Source organism: Lucilia cuprina, chromosome 2 (assembly GCF_022045245.1).
Source record: "Lucilia cuprina isolate Lc7/37 chromosome 2, ASM2204524v1, whole genome shotgun sequence".
NCBI lineage: Eukaryota > Metazoa > Arthropoda > Insecta > Diptera > Calliphoridae > Lucilia > Lucilia cuprina.
Genome location: NC_060950.1, coordinates 47,147,171 through 47,167,839, shown reverse-complemented (window position 1 = coordinate 47,167,839; position 20,669 = coordinate 47,147,171). Strand labels below are relative to the sequence as shown.

Here is a 20,669-nt window from a genome sequence, read left to right as displayed (position 1 = left end):
GTACATCTATCTCCCTATTTATATGTGTTCCAGAATAATTCATTTGTTAGTTGTTGGTTGTAATACTCGGAATAATTTTGTACGTAACTCAGTTGTATCAGGGTTAAGAACTACTCCCCGAGAAGAAGCCGCAGAAGTTAGTAGGGCCTGTTTAGGTTGACGACCGACACTGAGCACGTAACAGAATATGGCGCCCAAATGAAATTAATAAAAACGAAATAGTGTATGAAATCTAGACACTAAACAATAGATCAGTAGTTTGTTTACATATACCTACATATATCTTCTGGAGGTAAATAACGAAATGAAAGGACTTCGTATCCGTTTTTGAATACCAATTCAAAAAGCCGATTGTGCGGAGAAAGTTCATTTCTAGGTTGCTGGAAGGAGGGTATATGCCCAGTTCAGGCGACGTTGGAGAGATCTTAGTGTTGATATTATGTTCTACTAATTGTTCATCCTTGTCGTATTTTAAATGTATTATTAATTTAGTTTCAGCTTGATGTTTTGTTAGTGGAGCAGTATTGAATTAATTCGACAACCGCTCAAGTCAAAGACTTAAGGACTGTTGTGTCGATAAATAATATATACTGGCCTCCTATAATTTTGAAATAGAAAATCATAAGGGAGCACAAACAAAACGGTTAATAAGATTTTACCTTTTTGTATATATAGATTTGATTTGTTTGGAGCATGAAAATAGCTCTCGAAGAGAGAATCATTAGACAAACCATCTTGCCGCTGCGAATCAACAATCCCTAAATAATCAAATAAATAGAAATCAGCTTAGTTTTGGTTCAAAGATTGTATTTATTCTACCTTGTGATTATTTTATTATTATTATATCTTATTTATTTATTTATTTGATTATTTATTCAATTAATTATTTATTTATTTAATTATTTATTTATTTGATTATTTATTCATTTAATTACATATTTATTTATTTATTTATTTATTTATTTATTTATTTATTTATTTATTTATTTATTTGATTATTTATTCATTTAATTATTTATTTATTTAATTATTTATTTATTTGATTATTTATTAATTTGTTTATTTATTTATTTATTTATTTATTTATTTATTTATTTATTTGTTTATTTATTAATTTGTTTATTTATTTATTTATTTATTTATTTATTTATTTATTTATTTATTTATTTGTTTGTTTATTTGTTTATTTTATTCATATTATCTAGCCTACCTACTTATTCCAACAATTTTCTTTATTTATTTTATTTCTTGTATTTAATGGTATTATTATAAATTTAGGAATATACGTATTTAATTATTTAAAATTTTATTTAGTAAATTATTATTATACTTAGTTATCTATTGCATTCTTCTATGAAATTCGTCTAATTATTTGTTTCTCTTTCACGTTGGTAATTACTAGATACATAAGCATTTACACATATCCGTAATTCGTCCTTTTTTATTCTGAAATTCTGCAAGAATAGTTTTATTTTGATATATGTAATGAACTGTGATAACAAAGTTCAAACTAGAAACAGGAAATGACCCATTAATTTGAATAGTTCATCAGAAATCCAACCGAAGCAAAGAAAATATAATTTTAATAAATCCAAAATGGCTTCTGATAACACGGGTATCAGAGATTTATCAGGATCAATTAATTCTAGACCTGTACAAACCGGCAATATATCTGGTACTGCAATTAATGCTGACCAGGCAACATCAAATGCTGTTCCAATTGTCGCTATTGATCCTGAAGTCAGGGAGTTAGTAGCTGTCGAAACTCTAATTGTCCAGAGAGCCTTAGAGGAAAGGGTGAAGAAGATGGTTCATGAGGAAATGAATGAGATTCGTAAATCAATGGGTGAGTTGACAAAAGTAGTGAAGGAAATCTCGATCAGATCAAGGACTCAGGAATCTGTAGATTCCCAAATAACCAACAACAATATCTCAAATGAAGTAGGTAACTGGAATAGGACTTGCGTTTTCCCGTCAGAAAATAGATTTAATTTTCAAAACGCATCAAATGTATTCGCAACCGGTTTAGAGTTTCCACCACCCATAGGCAATAATGTAAACCATTTACCCAGGGGAAACGGTGCCACAAATGCTGATCCGATAATCGAAAATAGGAGTACACCAGGTAATCGTGTCGCTTCGGAAAATCTAAATAGAGGTTTAGAGAGAATGAGTATACGAGTAGATAAATGGGGCATCGTTTTCAATGGAAATAATACTCACCTAAGTGTAGAAGATTTTATATTTAGAATTGAGCATCTGCAGGCCCATTACGATATAAGCTGGGATGAGATTTTAAGAGTCTTTCATCTTTTAGTCATCGGACCAGCTAAAGATTGGTATTGGCTTCTCAACCCAACGCCCCAAACCAACGCCGAATAAGAAGTGTAAATGAGGTCTATTTTGAAAATATAGACGAAACTGTAACGCAATTAGAGGAACTCTCAGCCTTGAAAGTGAATCAATCGAAACAGCCAATTGTATGTTGGAGTTGCCAATCACAAGGACATGGTTTCCGGGACTGCAATTCAACTGAAAGAGCGTTGTTTTGTTATAGGTGTGGAAAACCGAACGTGATTGCTCCTAAATGTCCGGATTGCCAGCAGGGAAACCGATTGAAGGATGTGGTAATGGTAGGCGACCCAAGTCCATCCAAAAGCCCCTCCGTGGAAAAGTGAATTATACAGAAACCCAAAAACATACAACAAATCTCATCGAGTCATCAAGAATAATGAAAGATATGGATAAAAAAATGCAATGAATAAGACATCAGGTACCGCTAACGATAAGACAAAACTATTATGATAAGGTTAGGGAACAGATATTTGGACATCATAAAAGGCCGATTTCGAATCGCATTAGGAAAGTTAGAGAGCGTTATAAACAGAAACGGTTAACAAAGAGAAAGATTGTAGATTCAATGAATAGAATAGGTAGTAGCAAGAATAATCGAGTTTATGTAGAAGTAGTTTTAGAGGGAAAGATAATATCAGGGCTATTAGACAGTGGGGCATCCGTTAGCATCTAAGGGAAAGACTGAAGGGAAATAGCAGAGGAGTTAGGTTTAAAAATAACACCTACATTCTCGAATGTGAAGACCGCCAGTGGTCTACAACATAGAATATTAGGGAAAGTAAAGACATCCATGATGTACAAGGGTCGGGAGAATGATATACTTCTATATCTTTGTCCAGATTTGGAACAAACATTATATTTAGGGATAGATTTTTGGCGCTCATTTAATTTAGCTCCAGAAGTTATTGGTGTGGAAGAAGTAGAATTAGGCAAGGTTATAGAAGATTTTGTTGATAGGGAAAATGATTATAGATTAGGTCCCCACGAATTAGACACGTTTGAGGCAAAAGGATTAGGCCTAACAAACGTTGGAAAACATAGAATACAATTAGTAGACGGCGTTGAACCAATCTAGGATAGGTATTATCCGATATCTCCAGCCGTCCAGGAAATAACTTACAGGGAAATAGATAATATGCTGAAATTGAATGTTATAGAACTCAGTGAGAGCCCCAGGAGCAATAGAACCACAATTGTTAAAAAACCTGGAAAGAATAGATTTTGCCTTGATGCGAGGAAATTGAACAGTTTGACTGTAAAGGATGCATATCCTTTACAGAATATTGATGGAATTTTGAGTAGAATCGACGAAACTTATTTTATAAGTAGCGTCGATTTAAAATATGCATTTTGGCAAATTGAATTGGAGCCAGAGAGTAGGCCTTATACCGCCTTCACAGTCGCGGGTAGACCGTTGTATCAGTTCCGTGTAATGCCATTCGGACTGTGCAACGCTGCTCAGCGTTTATGTCGCCTCATGGACAAGGTTAAACCACAGGAGCTAAAGGATAATGTCTTTATATATTTAGACGATTTGTTAATCATTTCGAATGATTTTGAAAAACACTTGCACTTATTAGAAGAAGTAGCAAATTGTCTGAAAAAAGCTGAATTAACTATAGGGCTAGGCAAATCGCAGTTTTGTTTCACTCAATTAAAATATTTAGGATTTATAGTAGGTAATGGTACTTTAAAAACAGATCCAGTAAAAGTAAAGGCTATTAGAGATATAAAAGTACCCAAATCGGTAAGAAAAGTACGAAATGACACCCGAAGTAATCAAAGCTTTTGAAGACCTAAAAAAATCACCAGATGGATGACGATAAAAATGAACACCCTATTGCATTTTATTCACAGAAATTAAATGCATGCCAAAGAAACTATACTGTAACCGAGAAGGAATGTCTAGCGGCGGTGATGGCGGTGAAAAAGTTTCGACAATTTGTAGAAATGATGCCTTTCGCCATTGTCACTTCAGTTACAAGCTTTCGACTTTCAAATTCAGCATCGAAAAGGTTCAGAAAACATTGTAGCGGACATGTTGTCAAGGCTACCAAATGTGGATGAAATGAATATAACAGATGTTATTGGATTTGAAACAACTGAATTTGAAAATGATGAATATCAAGAGCTAATAGCACAAATAAAACAAAATGCTGAGAGTTTGCCGGACTTAAAGGTTGAAAACGGATTAATTTATAAAAGAACAAGTTTTGATCAATATGAAGAAGAGTCACCATGGAAATTATGGATTCCAGCTACAATCACTCAGCCGATAATTGAAAATGCTCATTCAAAATTAACAACAGCTCATGGTGGCGTCACTAAAACTCTGGAAAGATTAAAAAGACATTTCTATTGGCCAAAAATGGCATTACATGTTAAAAACTTTATAGCAAACTGTCAAATTTGTAAGGAAACAAAACCTAACAATACTAACATGCGACCAGAAATTGGAAAACAAGTAGTGACTGAAAGACCATTTCAAAAATTATATATTGATTTTATGGGAAAGTATCCCCGGTCAAAAAAGGGTAATTGCTATTTCTTTATTGTAGTTGATCATTTCACCCGATTCACATTTTTGAAGGCGATGAGAGAGGCAATTACTGCTAATGTTTTTGACTTCCTTGTTCACGAAATATTTCATGAATTTGGAGTTCCTGAGGTGATACACAGCGACAATGGTTGTCAATTCATAGCTAAAAGCTTTAAGATCTTGCTTCAAACATACAAAATACAACATTTAAAAACGGCTGTGTATTCGCCTCAGAGTAACGCGAGTGAACGAGTGAATCAGTCAATATTAGCAGCAATACGTGCATATCAAAGATCATCGGGATTGGGATCTCTATCAGAGATTGAGTGCACTCTGAGAAATTCAGTTCATTCTGCCACAGGAGTGACACCATTTTTTGCGTTATTTGGATATCACATGTATACCAATGGTGCAGATTATAAATTAGACAGAAAACTCAATTCATTGACAGATCATGAAATAATACAGTTGAATAGACATGAAAAATTACAAATTATTAGGGAGAAAATGTGTCAAAATATGAACAGGGCTTATGAACGTAGCGCAGAGAGATATAATAGAGGAGCACGAATTACAAAGTTTGTTCCAGGACAGGAGGTATATCGTAGGAATACAATATTAAGTAATTTTTGCAAGAACCTTAATTCAAAATTTTGTAAAAAGTTTTTAAAGTGCAGAATAGTCAAGCCTATTGGAAACAATATGTATGAGAGACATTGCAGGGTAAACCGCTAGGAACTTATCATTCCAAAGATATCAAGGCATAAGAGAATGATTCGAAAATGTGCAATATAAAACTATGCAGGCTTCTGAATGTTTATTTATATTACGCGATTACTATTAAAACGAAAATTTGTGATGCTTCTGTGATATATATGGTACTTTATATACCTTGAGCATAGTAGATCTGCTGGGTAACAACTATTGGCATAATAGTGATTGTCTGATGTGTAGTCCAGTTTTTTTCTAGTATTATCGATATGTGTTTGATGAAATATAGGTTAATTTCCAGATTTTAGGCTGAAAATAAGGAAAAAACAAAATTTTAAACAAAGTAATAATTCTTTTATACCAATGTATGTTTGACTTCCTGTAGTACGATGAACAATATAAGTATTTCTAAATGTTTCATAATGAACGTATTTATATAGAGATATTGTCCCAATTTTGGAGAGAATCTCCTAGACATCGAAGGTTGTAGAGGCGTTTCCATGGCATTGTTGATTCTGAAAATGTATATATATACAATGCAAAATAAACCGAATGATATATATATATATATATATATATATAAATATATATATATATATTATATATATATATATATATATATATATATAATATATATAATATATATATTATATATATATATATATATATATATATATATAATATATAATATATATATATATATAAATCCACTTTGACATTCTTCAAATGTAGAGAAGCATTCGGTTTATTTTGCATTGCAAATGGTGCTACCATTGGTCGGGGACCAATGAAATGAATGATGTAGAATCTCCAGCAAGTATGGGAAGCCACTAGCTATCTTCTACAGGAAAATATGAATAGTCGGCGGGTTTTGCTTCTCCGATACATGGGATACAGATTCTGAAACGTATAGGTCAAATCCTAGTTAACGTGAAAGGACAGTTGTACAATAATGTTTCATCTGTGATATAATTAGGGTAATCGTGCAATATTAGGTTTAGAAAACGGTAATTTATTTTGATAATTTTATTTTTACTTGTGTTGTTTTCGTCCTAATATTGACAATTATTATGACTAGTTTTGTATCACAAATATAGACTTTACTGTGCAATATATAGAAATAAGAATGCAATCATTTAGATACCTGTACATAAACACATATCGAATAATTGCAGTTTTTTTATGTCTCAATATGGGCCTAAATAAGACAATTAGGGATTTTATGTACCTACAGTTAGTAAACAAAGTAGTTACTACCTCGATTGGATCAGCCCGTGAGACTTCAGGGTGTGATACCTCTGGCTATCGCCAGAGGTATCGGAGTTTTGTTGCGGGTTGAATTTGCCTCACGAATGTGTTCGTTGAATGTCCCTAGCCTGTTAGTTGTTGTGTTCTGCATTGATGTGGTTTATATAGGGATGGGATTGTTTTTCGTTATATATGTTCACTGAAAGAATTAATTTCATGGTGGAATGAATAAAATTAGACTCCAGACTTGAGTAAACTTACCTTTCTTCCTGAAGTGGTGTAAATAATGTTAAAACAAATAATTTTTAAAAAATATGAAAAAAATAGATTTGTTTTGTTTAGTTCTGTCAGTGTCTTGTTCTTGTTTCTGGTTTGTCAAATAGATGTGCAGACTGGAAGTATTGTTGTGGGATGAAAATGTAGTGTTGTATTTTTTTATAAGATGAGGAGTTGCCAGACTATGTCTTAAGAGTTGTTGGTGGGGCAAATTTAAGAGAAAATTTTCCGTTTTCTAGCAAACACGAAGTGCAAGTGCAATAGGTTTCAAGGTCTAAGGAGAGCGTACATTGACCCTCCCGCTGTATACTGTGTGTTTATGTTAACCACCGGCTTTTTTATGTAGGTTTTGTTTGTGTTATTTTTGTGTTAATGTTATCCACCGGTAATTGTTTTTTTTACATAATTATACTTGTGTAAGTCTATGTTCTTAGATTTTTAGTAAAGGCCTAACGCAAAATAAAATAATATTTAAAAATCAAATAATTACTGGCACTCAGTGGAGTTAGCTGAAGTTTTCTGTAAATGTAAAATTTTAAATATTATTAAAACTTTGCAAAATTTAAAGCATAATCATAATTAAATAAAATAAAATAATATTATAGAAAGCGTTATTGAAAATTCAATGTAAGTTGTTATTTGAACGAAAGAGTGTGTGAAGTTTTGGTGTTTATGGTTAATTTTTGTGTGTTAGAAATTCCCTGGTACACGGAAGATTGTGGAAAACACCAAACGTAAGCGAGGACTAGCGGCTGAAGATTTTAATCACCAGATATAAGCGAGGTCTAGTGGCTGAAGTTTTTAAATTACGATTTAAAAAAATAAAAAGGTAACGAATACATAAAGTCTAGTGGGCAGAAGTGGCATCCAGAAATAAGGGTAAGGGAAATTAGCAGCTTTTTATTGGAAATTGTCTGCAAACAATAGTAGAAAAGCTCCTGTTAATAAGTGGCATACAAAAATTCCGAAAGCTGTTTTTAAAAAGCTTCCTACTAAGACTCTGTAAGTTCCTTGTGAAAAGTAATATACTGATAACTCCGAAAATTGTCTAGGGTGTTATCCAATGCATAAACCTGAGTAAATTCTGGTGTGCGCTTTTAGGTATCACCCCAGTAGGTAATTTTCACCATCTAATATCGTAAAACTGTTTTCCGTGTCAGGGTAGTTATAAGATAAAAAACCGAATAAGAAAAAAGTTAATAGGGTAGATTAAGATAGGTTAAGGTCCTAATTTATTATCGTGTTTATTTTTTTTGTGTTCTGAGTGTAAAAGGGTTTGTACTAATAGGTAAAAATAAGTTTTTCTGCGTCAAGCATCATAGTTAATGCTAATGTTAATATCTGATCCGTCAGAGAGCTCTTTTAGGGTAGATAGAATTCGGTATTAAATTCGGCTCCGTTAGTGTGAGAAGCCATTTCCAGTGTTAGTCCAATCCTTTGGTTAATAGTGTTGTGTTCTTATCTATGTGTGTATTGTCTAAATAATTAATGTTATTAGTGTTAAGTTTTAATCGTATTTATTTTTAATGTTATTTGTAGTTATTTTTAAGATTTTAAAGTTGAGAAAAGTTAAAAACCATTGTTTTATTTATGCCAGTTTTAAATATGGATAAATATAGTCTAATTTTAAGTTATTTCTGTGAATAAATGTTCAAATAGTATAAGTGATGACGGAAAATATTGAGTGAATTTATTAATTTTGGGGATTGTTGATCTAGATAAGGCGGAAAGAGATGGGCGACGGGGTTCGTAAGGAAAGATGTGATGGAGACTATGCGGCCATGGTAGGGTAAGGGCGATTGGAGGTGTACATCTATCTCCCTATTTATATGTGTTCCAGAATAATTCATTTGTTAGTTGTTGGTTGTAATACTCGGAATAATTTTGTACGTAACTCAGTTGTATCAGGGTTAAGGACTACTCCACGAGAAGAAGCCGCAGAAGTTAGTAGGGTCGGTTTAGGTTGACGACCGACTTTAACACTCACTACTGGCCTAAAAATGCGTGTGTAGCGATGAAATTCGGTATACGTTAGTTTTTTTCCGAACCAAAACCTCTCTACCAATTTTTTTTAGGATCGGCCAATAAATGACCCTACCCCCCATATAAGGTTCCCTTCAGAAAATGACTTTTGCACTCATAACTGGCCTAAAAATTCGAGTATAGCTATGAAATTCGGTATAAGTTAGTTTCTTATGAACCAAAACCTCTCTATCAATTTTTCTTAGGATCGGCCCAAAAATGGCCATACCCCCCAAATAAGGTCCCCTTCAGAAAATAACTTTTACACACTTACTGGCCCAAAAATGTGAGTATAACGTGAAAAGTGCAAGTGTAAGACGTGTTTTCTAAGCTCTCCGTTTAAAATAAAGTTTTTGCAGTAAATAAGCAGTCTAAAAAAGTTTGGAACGTATTATAATAAACTGATATCGTGAATACGAATTGTGACATCAGAGTTTAATGCATAGTGTTGTTATAATCTGCTTATTCCAGCTGAAAAGATAAATTTATATATTAAATTGTTTTACACAATATGATAAAAACTTATAACAATCTCATTGTTATACAGCTGATTAACTAAATGTTGCCGGTTATTACATACAGTAGGACCAAAAACACTGTGTAAAGCTATAATCAAAAAAGCTTCAAAATAGAGTTTTTGTGGAACCTAAAGCTATAGTTAACATAACTCATTAAAATTTTCCATTAAATTATTTGTTACATACATTCTGGCTGTAAAATTAATTCAGCGGAAATCGTTATAAATTCGAAGTTTGAAACTTATATTGAAAATTAAAATTATAATCTAATATATTTAGTAGCATACCTTTGGGATGCGCTGATACTTCAACGACCATTCGAAATACTAACTGTTAACTGCTAAGTAAAATTTAAAACTACAATCACCTCGCTCGTTAACTTTTTCTCTACTAACAATGAGTACGCGCCAATCCGCCAAGAGAACAGCGTCAAAAGCTGATCTAGACAGCTTTGATTTACAAACTCTAATAGAGTCTGACTCACAAACGTATGGATGGAAGTGGCTGGATAAAAAACTTTCAAAGCAGAATCGTAATATTGATGACCAAACCTCTAAACTTGATAACTATTTAAGGGAAAGTGAAATAAGAATAACAGATATGATTAGAACAAAAATTCAAGAATATGAAAATCGAATACTCAATGAACTGGATAAACGATTCTGTGATATAAGGGAAGAGTTAAATGACATTTCAGAGCGTGTTACTAAGCTTGAAACAGTGTCTGACGAAATCGTTGTGTTAAAAAATGAAATAAAGCAATTAAAAATCCAATCGCAAAAGCACTCCAACTCCCTTGTCGCATGTGACTTGCGCATAAATGGCGTTCCCTTTGAGGTCGGCGAAAACCTCTTCAACATATTCGAGATCATCTGTAACGAAATTAAAATACCCACACCACCCCTATAATCCATATTTCGTCTACAAATTGGGAACAATAAACATAATGATAACTCACCGGATGCAGTTATCATTGTGAAACTAACTACACCATATGACAAAATTTTTTTTCTTAAATCATTGAATATATACAAAAAAGAGTATAAAACTAAACTGAAACTTTCGCTTCTCGGGTTCTGTCCTGCTGAAGAGAACAATCAACATAAATTCTTCTATATCCATGAGAACTTAACAAATGGCAACTTTAACATATTTCGTGAAGCAGTTCGTTTAAAAAACAGAATGTCTTACAATCAGCATACACCGAGGCTAGATTATCTTACTCACAAATGAAATCGGGGAAATTATTCTTATTCATAAACTCAAATTTTTATTCTTTTTATTCATTTTTAAATTTATTTTTATACTTGTTTCCATTTTTATACCCTACACCACTATAGTGGGGAGGGTATTATACGTTTGCGCTGATGTTTGTAACATACAAAAATATTGGTCCAATACCCACCTTAAAGTATACCGATCGACTCAGAATCATTTTCTGAGTCGATTAAGACATGTCCGTCCGTCCGTCTGTCCGGCTGGCTGGCTGTCCATGTAAACATTGTGCGCAAGGTACAGGCCGCAATTTTCAAGATAATTTGATGAAATTTGGACCAAGCATGTTTTTTGGAACAGGGACAAAGCCTATTGAAAATGGTTGAAATCGGTCCATTATTTCACCTAGCCCCCATACAACCGTACCACCCGATTTGAACTTTTTATGCCATAATTACGTCAAATATTCTATTATCTCTCTAAAAATTGGCATAAATAAGTTTAAGTATTTATGACACTGCAGATTTTCGTAAGGATCGGCCCTTATTTGACCCTAGCCCCCATACAAACCCCCCTTCAAAAAATGACTTAAACGTCTAAAATTGACTTGTAACCATTTGTATCGTAATGAAACTCAACAAAACTAACTGATATTTAAAAATATATCCTTTTTCCAAATTTACGAGGATCGGCCCAATTTGACCTATATAAAGCCTCATTTAGAAATTTTAGTTTTTTTATCAATAAATTGCTTAAATATTTTGGAAAAATATTCAACATAAAAATTTCTTTATAAAAAGTAAAAATTTTAAAAATATACTCATGGTGTAGGGTATTATATGGTCGGCCATGCCCGACTATACTTTCCTACTTGTTTATCTCGTCTTTGATATCACTTTCTATTAAAATTATATGTATTAATTTGTTATTATTGTCAACTTAGTTAATCAGTTTGTAAATGCATTTAGCGTTGCTTGTTGGGATATTTACAATCTTACATTTAATCTCTATGACGGATAGTAATGATTTACGTGGGATATCCAATGACGTTACATTTAACATGAGAATTCTGGCCAAGCAGAAAGAAGGTATTCAGATCTGCCATATTAATGCACAAAGTTTAATGAACAAGACAGACGAATTTGGTTATATCTTCGAAAACTCATGTGTAGATGTGGTTTGTGTTTCGGAAACATGGATTCCTGTCTCAACTCCAAATAAACTTATTGGCCTTAATAGATATAAGGTTTTCAGATCGGATAGAATTATCAAAAGTGGAGGAGGTATTGCAGTCTACGTAAGAGATAATATATCCTGCAGAATAATCGCCAAAAATAATTACGAGGACAAAATCCTGGTTGAAATTCACTCTTCGGAAAGAAAAATGGTAGTCGGTTGTGTTTACAGACCAAATCAGCACACGGATTTTTCAAATTTTATTCCCATTCTTGAAAACTTAACGCTACCTTATAGTGATGTAGTTATAACAGGTGATTTTAACTCAAACATTCTATCTGAAATGCGCCTGAAAGACGCAATGGGCTCCATCGGACTCATACCGGTTAATGTTACGTCACCGACTCACTTTACCGCTACTAGCAGCACACTTATCGATCACTTTTACGTATGTGACTTCTCAAGAATCTTGCTCTATGACCAGATCTCTGCACCTTGCTTCTCTAAACATGATCTCATATTTTATAAATTCATCATATACATACAGAGATTTTCGAAATCTAAATTACAATGTACTGTACGAGAACTACTTGCAAATAAGATGGGATAGCATTTATTATATGACTTCTGTCGTCGATCAAATATCATTTATAAACGACAACATCCTTAAACTCTACGATGACACTGTGCCACTAATCACTAAAAAGATTTCTACTAAAAGTAAACCATGGTTTTCTGTATCCATCAAACAAGCTATACAACACAGAGACTTGGCCTACACAAGGTGGGAACGATTCAAAACTATTGAACTTAAAAAAGCTTTTCGCACTGCGAGGAATAATGTTAATAGTATAATAAAACAAGCTAAGTCTGACTATTACAGCAATCGTTTTAGCTCTGCGCTTGACTCCAAACAAACTTGGAAAGTTATTCGGGACATAGGCATTGGAAGTAAAGACAATGCCAATTATTCAGCAGTTGATTCGGATGAATTAAATGAGATCTTCATCAAAGTCCCCTCCGTATCACTTAATAGGAATGCTTCACAGGTTTCCATAAACACATGAATAGCCAGCAATAACTCTAATCCGTCACAACACATGTTCAATTTTTCCTGTGTCACGCCGTCAGATGTTCTATCATGTTCCCATACTGTGAAGTCCAATGCTGTTGGAGACGACAATATAAACCCAAAATTTATAAAAATTATCCTTCCATTAATACTGCCTTATATTACTCACTTTTTTAACACGATCATCACCAAAAGTTATTTTCCCCTTAAATGGAAGCACGCTAAGATTATTCCTATTCCGAAATCTAGTGATGAATTTCGCCCCATTGTACTATTATGCTATCTTTCGAAAGTTTTTGAAAAGCTACTATATACACAAATGAGTAATTACATCCATGACCATAATTTAATGTTTGCAAAACAATCCGGATTTCGTCCTAATCACAGTTGTATTACTGCTTTAATTGACGTGGCCGAAAGTTTACGATGTGAACTTGACTCTGGAAAACTTAACTTCTTAATACTATTGGATCACTCGAAGACATTCGACCGGAATTGACATTAAGATAAACAGCGAAAAAATCGCTATTGTACAATCCGCCAAAAATCTTGGACTTGTGTTTAATAGCAATCTCTCATGGACCAACCACATCCAAGCACTTGTGGCCCAAACGTATTTGAAACTTAGATCACTGTGGTTAACTCAATTTTATACGCCCTTGCGAATAAGAATCCTAATAGCTAATACATACCTAATCCCAGGTCTTACATATGGTTGTGAACTATTTGGAAGCTGTGATTCAGCAAGCAATGTAAAACTTAACGTTCTATTTAACAACATCGTCAGATATGTTTTTGGCTTAAGGCAACGTGACCATGTTTCTACATTCTCAAAACTACTCCTTGGTGTATCTTTTGATAACTTTCTTAAAATAAGAGTCCTTATACTCTTACACAAAATAATATTTACACAGCAACCTGGCTATCTTTATAGCCCATTGAGATTTGGAAGGTCCCCCAGAGGCAAGAAAATCATTGTACCCAATCATCAGAAGCTAATATCTGAATGGCAGTTCCTTGTAAACGCCACACGTCTATGGAACTTACTCCCACACACACAACAAACTAACTGCAACGCAAAGCATTTTAGGAAATTTCTGTATTCTTTTTTTAATAACTAATCTATTCAGTGTATCCCCTTTAATAACTAAGCTATTAATCGTTTTTTTATATGAACATAAAATCTATAAATTAATTCTAATCTATTCAGTGTATCCCCTTTATTCAGTGTATCCCCTTTAATAACTAAGCTATTAATCGTTTTTTTATATGAACATAAAATCTATAAATTAATTCTAAGTTTTACATAACACCCCAAATTCCGAATATATTCCCGTACTATAATTATAAAACTTGTCTTGTTGCACAGGAAATAATAAATAAATAAATAAATAAATAAATAAATAAATAAATAAATAAAAACAAAATAAAATAAAAAATAAAATATTTGGTATAAATAAGTTTTTACAAATATAAATAAGTTTTTTACAAACCAAAACCTTCTAACCAATTTATTTAAGGATCGGCCCATAAAAGACCCTACCCCCCATATAAGGACCCCATTATAAAATGACCTTAACACTCGCTACTGGCCCAAAAACGCGAGTATAGCGATGAAATTCGTAATAAGTAAGTTTTTTACAAACCGAAAACTTCTAACCAATTTATTTAAGGATCGGCCCATAAAAGACCTTACCCCCCTAATAAGGTTTCCTTCAGAAAGTGACTTTTACACTCATTACTGGCCTTAAAATTCGAGTATAAGTTTCTTACGAACTAAAACCTTTTAAACATTTTTTAATTATCGGCCCATAAATGACCCTACCCATTCTGAAAATATCTTTAACGCTCATTACTGGCTAAAATATACAAATATATAGCAATAACATTTTATAAAATTAAGTTCCTCGCGAGCCAAAATCTCTTTACCAACATTTATGTGAATAAGTCCATAATTGACCCTTCTTCCCTTATTGGGTTCACTTCAGGAAATTGCTTTAAAGCTCATTAATGTCTTAAAAATACAAATGAAGAGATGAAATGCGACACACGTAACTTTCTTACGAACCAAAACCCTTGTAACCATTTTTTTTTGATCGGTCCCGCATATAAGCTCCCTCCGGTCAATAATTTACCCTACCCATACAAGGTTTCCTTCAGAATATTACTTTAACGCTTTTAGAAATTAATATTTTGTTAGTTTAAAAGAGCTCGGTCCATAAATGACTTAAGCCATATTCCAAATATCACCCTGATGTTTATAGAGGAGCCTCCCTTTTATGGCATACGGTTTGATGGTGGGTATATGAGATTCGTCACAGCCGAATATAACACTCTTACTTGTTCTTAAAAGAAAAGTACTGCGTTTTTGCACAAGAAGAACTTTGATGCAGATAACTGCTTGTTAATAATTATCTTCTGCTTCTATTTCTGAATTAAAATGAGTAAGAAATATAAAAACCGTTATAATGAAAATCTATCTATATATAGTTTGGAAATAAATTTCATACACATGACCGAACTTTTTTTAATGCATTTTAACAAAATCGTACTTTGTTCTAACGGCTTATCGATTTTGGTATAAGCATCATTTTCAGCTACCGATTAATGTTAAGTAGAGTCCGACCGAACTACAAATTTCGTTCGGTACCGAACACCGAACTCGAAATTTGAAAGTTCGGCCGAACCCAAACTTTGTTCGGTTTTCCAAGTTCAGTGAACACGAAATTTTTTCTTAAATGAAAAACTCATTTATGATTAAAAAGTAAATTTATTTTGGACGAGAGTTAAGTATTTTTCAATTGTAATTTGCAAAAATCATATCCTCTTTGTGTGAAAATGTGATGTTATATGTCTTAAAAATGTTTAAAGGATAATAATGAGGCAATTTCGTTATAAAAAATTAGTTTTGATTTCTAGAAAAATATAAAACAATGAAATATAATTACGAGATGTTTAATCAATAACATTAAAAAATATAAAATAGAATAATTGATGAAATGATCCAAAGAATTATTAGAAAAAACGCACTGAGTGGTGCTTCAAAATCTTTAACTGCCAAAGGGAGGCAACTTGTATCCAAGGAAAACCATTGGACTCCTGATTTAGCTTCTCCAAAATCCATATACGAACTAGGAGGAACACTATGTTTAAATTTAGACCTCTAAACAGACCTTAGAATGCTTGGAACCAATGTAAAGAAAAGTGTCGTGTAGTACAGGAAAAATACCTACTTTAGATATTTTAAATTATAGGTGGTTATCATACCCCAAAGGTCAACAAAAGCAATATTTTTCAGCTAATACATACACTTATAAATATTTAGAACCCAAATCAAGAATAACTATCCTGATCCTAATATGCCTACTGTATTTTATTCATAAAATAAAGCATTTAAAATACGAGGTTGAAAATCAGGATTTTATCATGTAATAGTTCTATAGTGATATATGGTGATGTCTCCATACTTAGAGTGGCTAGGATGGTACTTAGTGTTAGATTTATTGAATAAGAATTAATATTCTACAATTCTAAATAAAATTTACACAGTACTCCCCAAATAGATGGGGTTTCCGTAATGTAGTTTTTGTGGAGGAAATGGTAGACGAAGCCATTAATATAAGATCAGCAGCACTACCACCTGGAAACGCGATAGGTTTAGAGGAAAATATATGTCCAACCTCTTACACTAAAGCTGATTGTGGTCAAACTATTTCGAAGAAGAGGGTCGCTGATTCTACCACTGATTTGCTGAGGGAGCAAGTAAACCAGCAAAAGAAAATTCTAACATATTTGGAAGAACTAAATGCGACACAAAAACGAATTGCCGATTCCACAGAAAAATTTGCGAACATTGCAGAAAAGTTTTTTAATTATGTATCATCAGATGAATAAACTACAGTTTCTTTTATTTTAAAAATATATAAACAGTGTTTATTAAAAACTCAAAGGTAGATAGATAGATAGATAGATAGATAGATAGATAGATAGATAGATAGATAGATAGATAGATAGATAGATAGATAGATAGATAGATAGATAGATAGATAAATAGATAAATAGATAAATAGATTGATATATAGTTAAATAGCTAAACAGTTAAGTGGTAAAATAGTGGAATAGCTCAATAGTTAAATATTTAAATAGCTACATAGTTCAAAGGTTAAATTAAATTAGTTAAAAATTATTTATAATACGTCTTCGGATATCGTTTGCAATGAGACTGCTCTCCTGAACAACATCATCTGCAACATCATCTATAATAGGTTCTTCTGGAGGATCTATTATATTTTCAAACTTTATGCATGCATTGTGCAATGCACAGCAAACATTAATTATTTTGGTAACCTTGTGTGGTTCATAATGAAGGCCTCTTTCCCCCAGTATGCATCTGAACCTGTTCTTGAGGACGCCGATACAGCGTTCTACACAATTCCTAGCTTTTATGTGGCTTTTGTTGTATTTTTCTTCCTGTTCCGTGTTACAATTCCTCAGCGGTGTCATTAAGTATGGTAATAATGGATAACCGGAATCTCCTAGTTTAATAAACAAAGAATTAAGTATAAAACAGTTCATAATAGCAATATTACATTAATATACACACCTAACACCCAAAAATTTCTTTTACCTCCACTATACAATAAATTGAAATAATCGTCAGCTTGGCTACCTTTCCAAATGAAAGAGTCGTGATTACTGCCGGGATGTCGAGCATCTACAAAACGAATTACTAGTTTATCATCACAAATCTGTAATTGAAAAACATTTAAAGAAAAACTTTATTCAAAACCGTCATACTTACTATCATGGCGTTTATGCTGTGGTATCCCTTTCGATTGTAGTAAAATTCCGGATTTACTTCGGGGCACTTTATCCGCACGTGTGTGCCATCAACGAAGCCTAAAACCCCGGAAAATTAAATTTTTCATTAATTCTGCATTTTGCGCTCTGTTCCTCTTCTTGGGATATATTAAGTTTGATTTGCTTTGGGCAGTAGTGGCATTCAAAAACTGTTAGACATTCGTCTAAAATGCGACACATGCTTGCCTGAGAAACACACCCAAGAAAGTCATTTCCAACCGGTCTTTGGTAACTTCCTGTGGCTAAAAATTTTAAAAATATAGCCACTTTAAGTGTTGGGTGGACTGCTGTTTGTTTGTAGGTTTTTGCCATATGAGGTGTTACCAGGAACAACACATTTTTGAAAACCTCTTTATTTAATCTAAAATTTCTTTGAAACCTAATGATAACAATATGTAGTATATATAATTTTAATTTTATTTAATACTTACTCAGCATCCTGCAATTCTAACGGATTTGTTCTATCGCGCAACTGTTTCCTCTGGACACGAAGAGTGTTGGTTGTGGAAACGAATCCAACAAAAGAAAACATTTTTAATATTTTAAAAAATTAAGCAGACTACAAAATTGTATTCGTCTGGTTTGAAGTTTGAAACTTCCACAATATTTTTAATGAATCAAATATTTTACGTTATTAAGAGTTTTTATCACAGACAACAACCATTATTGTCTTCAAGAATTCAAAAACAAATTCTCAAATGTGTGAGGAAGAAAATTCGTCCAATATCTAACAGAATTAGGGCATTAGAAAATTTTGTTTATGTTAATTAGTTAAAAAGTTATAAAGGGCCAAAAAAGGTGCCAAAATCACCTTTGTTACACAATTTTACCCCTTAAACATACAGGTGATACATTTCTTGTATCACTAATATTGTGAAAGATAATTAAGAAAACATGTTTTACCCGTTTTTTTCCTTTTTAACTGTAAATGTGGAAATTTCCAAAAATCCCTCCTTAGTGAATCTACATAACCAAAAAGACATTTACTGTCAAAACTTCATGATTCTATGTTCAGCCGTTTGGGCAGAATATATATATATATATATATATATAATATATATATATATATATATATTATATATAATTATATATATATATTAAAAATAGTTTCGATATGCACTTTATGTAACAGGCGTAATGCTTTTTATAAGCTGATGATACTTTTTTATTTATACATTTTGCATAACCGAAGAGCCGCAAATATTCTATCCAAAAAAACTGAAAATTTTGTAAAATTGTATAAATTTGGTTTCAAAACATTGCGACCACGTAATTCTTTAATGGCACAACAATTAAGTATGGACTATAGTCATTCAACAAGTATATACATCTGACATTAACAAAAATTGTAAGACGCCCCATAATATCAAAAAGTTCTAGAGAAAACTACTTGGTTTCAATTACATTTTTGAGAAATTTTAACTTTGAATGTTTATTTCTCCAAATGTAACTGCTCTCGACCACAAAATTTTATGGGCATATTCCTTCAAGTCTTGTGAATAAAAATTCGACATCACTTAATTTTCAAAATATTTAATGCATAAAGTTGATTTCTTAACATCTAAAACAAAAAAGAATTTCCCATATGTATAAAATTCACACTTTATTTTGTCCGACAAAAAAGTGAATTTACTTTAATTTTAGATGTTATACAGACAAATTTTAAGTACAATAATTTAGTTTTAATTGATTTAAAAAAAATTATATTCAAGAATCATTTAACCGATTTTTTGCTGAAAGAATATATATAAGAATATATATAAGTATGTGTTGTATTTTTAAATGGACCTTTATTTATTTTTTATTACTTATTTCAGGCTTCTACTTCGGAATTACTTAAATGCTTAGGAATATTTTTACATTACCGCTGTAAAAAATTACGTAATTTTGAAGCTGGAGACGCAGTCATGTGGCTCAGAACAGTGGATAGAAGCCTTTTATTACAAGGATGGCAGGTAAAATTAATAATATATTGGACAGATTTTTGAGAAATACAAAATATTTCAAATAATTTATTTAAATTTCATGTACATTATCTTAGGCTCAGTTAATATAATAATAGATTCGATTTGCATCAAAATTAACTTTAACATTAAATATTGCATAAATAACACAACCTATATAATGGATTTTTATGTTACTTTTTCGTTCCTCAAATGATAATTTTAGCATTTTCTATAATATTAGGGCCTGGAGTAAGTGATAATTGATAATATTAAAACATTAATTTTTTTAATTCGGGAATATGTTTTCTTATTGTTGAAAAAAGAGAGTTTCTAAAAAAGGGCTCATACGTTCGGGTTCGGCCAAACTTTCAAATTTACCGAAGTTCGGTGTTCGGTACCAAACGAAATTTAGATTTCGGTCGGACTCTACTAAACATACAAAACAAAAGACACAGAAAAACAAAACAAACAAGGCATAAAACCAACCTACATTCAAATATACAAACACACAAAAACACAAGTAAGAGTGTTATATTCGGCTGTGGCGAATCTCATATACCCACCATCAAACCGTATGCCGTAAAAGGAGAGTTCCCTTATATACATCAGAGTGATATTTGGAATATGGCTTACGTCAATTATGAACCGAGCTCTTTTAATCTAACAGTTACATTTTTAGACCGTGAGCATTTGAGAAATTTTCTGAAGAGGACATTTGTATACGTCAATTA

General features: G+C 32.3%; 1 protein-coding gene and 1 long non-coding RNA gene across 2 annotated transcripts in view; one reads left to right on the top strand and one right to left on the bottom strand.

Annotated features, from left to right (window-relative positions):
* Positions 1 to 20,669, top strand: part of LOC111688633 (cyclin-dependent kinase 5 activator 1) — a 173,955-nt gene that overhangs the window by 65,213 nt on the left and 88,073 nt on the right. Inside the window, exon 3 of the mRNA XM_046945155.1 lies at positions 19,810 to 19,947. Within this exon, the coding sequence (XP_046801111.1) occupies positions 19,810 to 19,947 (138 nt within the window). The remainder of the gene's footprint in view (positions 1 to 19,809; positions 19,948 to 20,669) is intronic.
* On the bottom strand, positions 5,997 to 7,165 carry LOC124418536. Its single transcript, XR_006940058.1, has 3 exons — positions 7,115 to 7,165; positions 6,863 to 7,052; positions 5,997 to 6,120 (listed from the first exon to the last, which is right to left on the bottom strand). It is a non-coding gene; the product is annotated as an uncharacterized LOC124418536 (long non-coding RNA).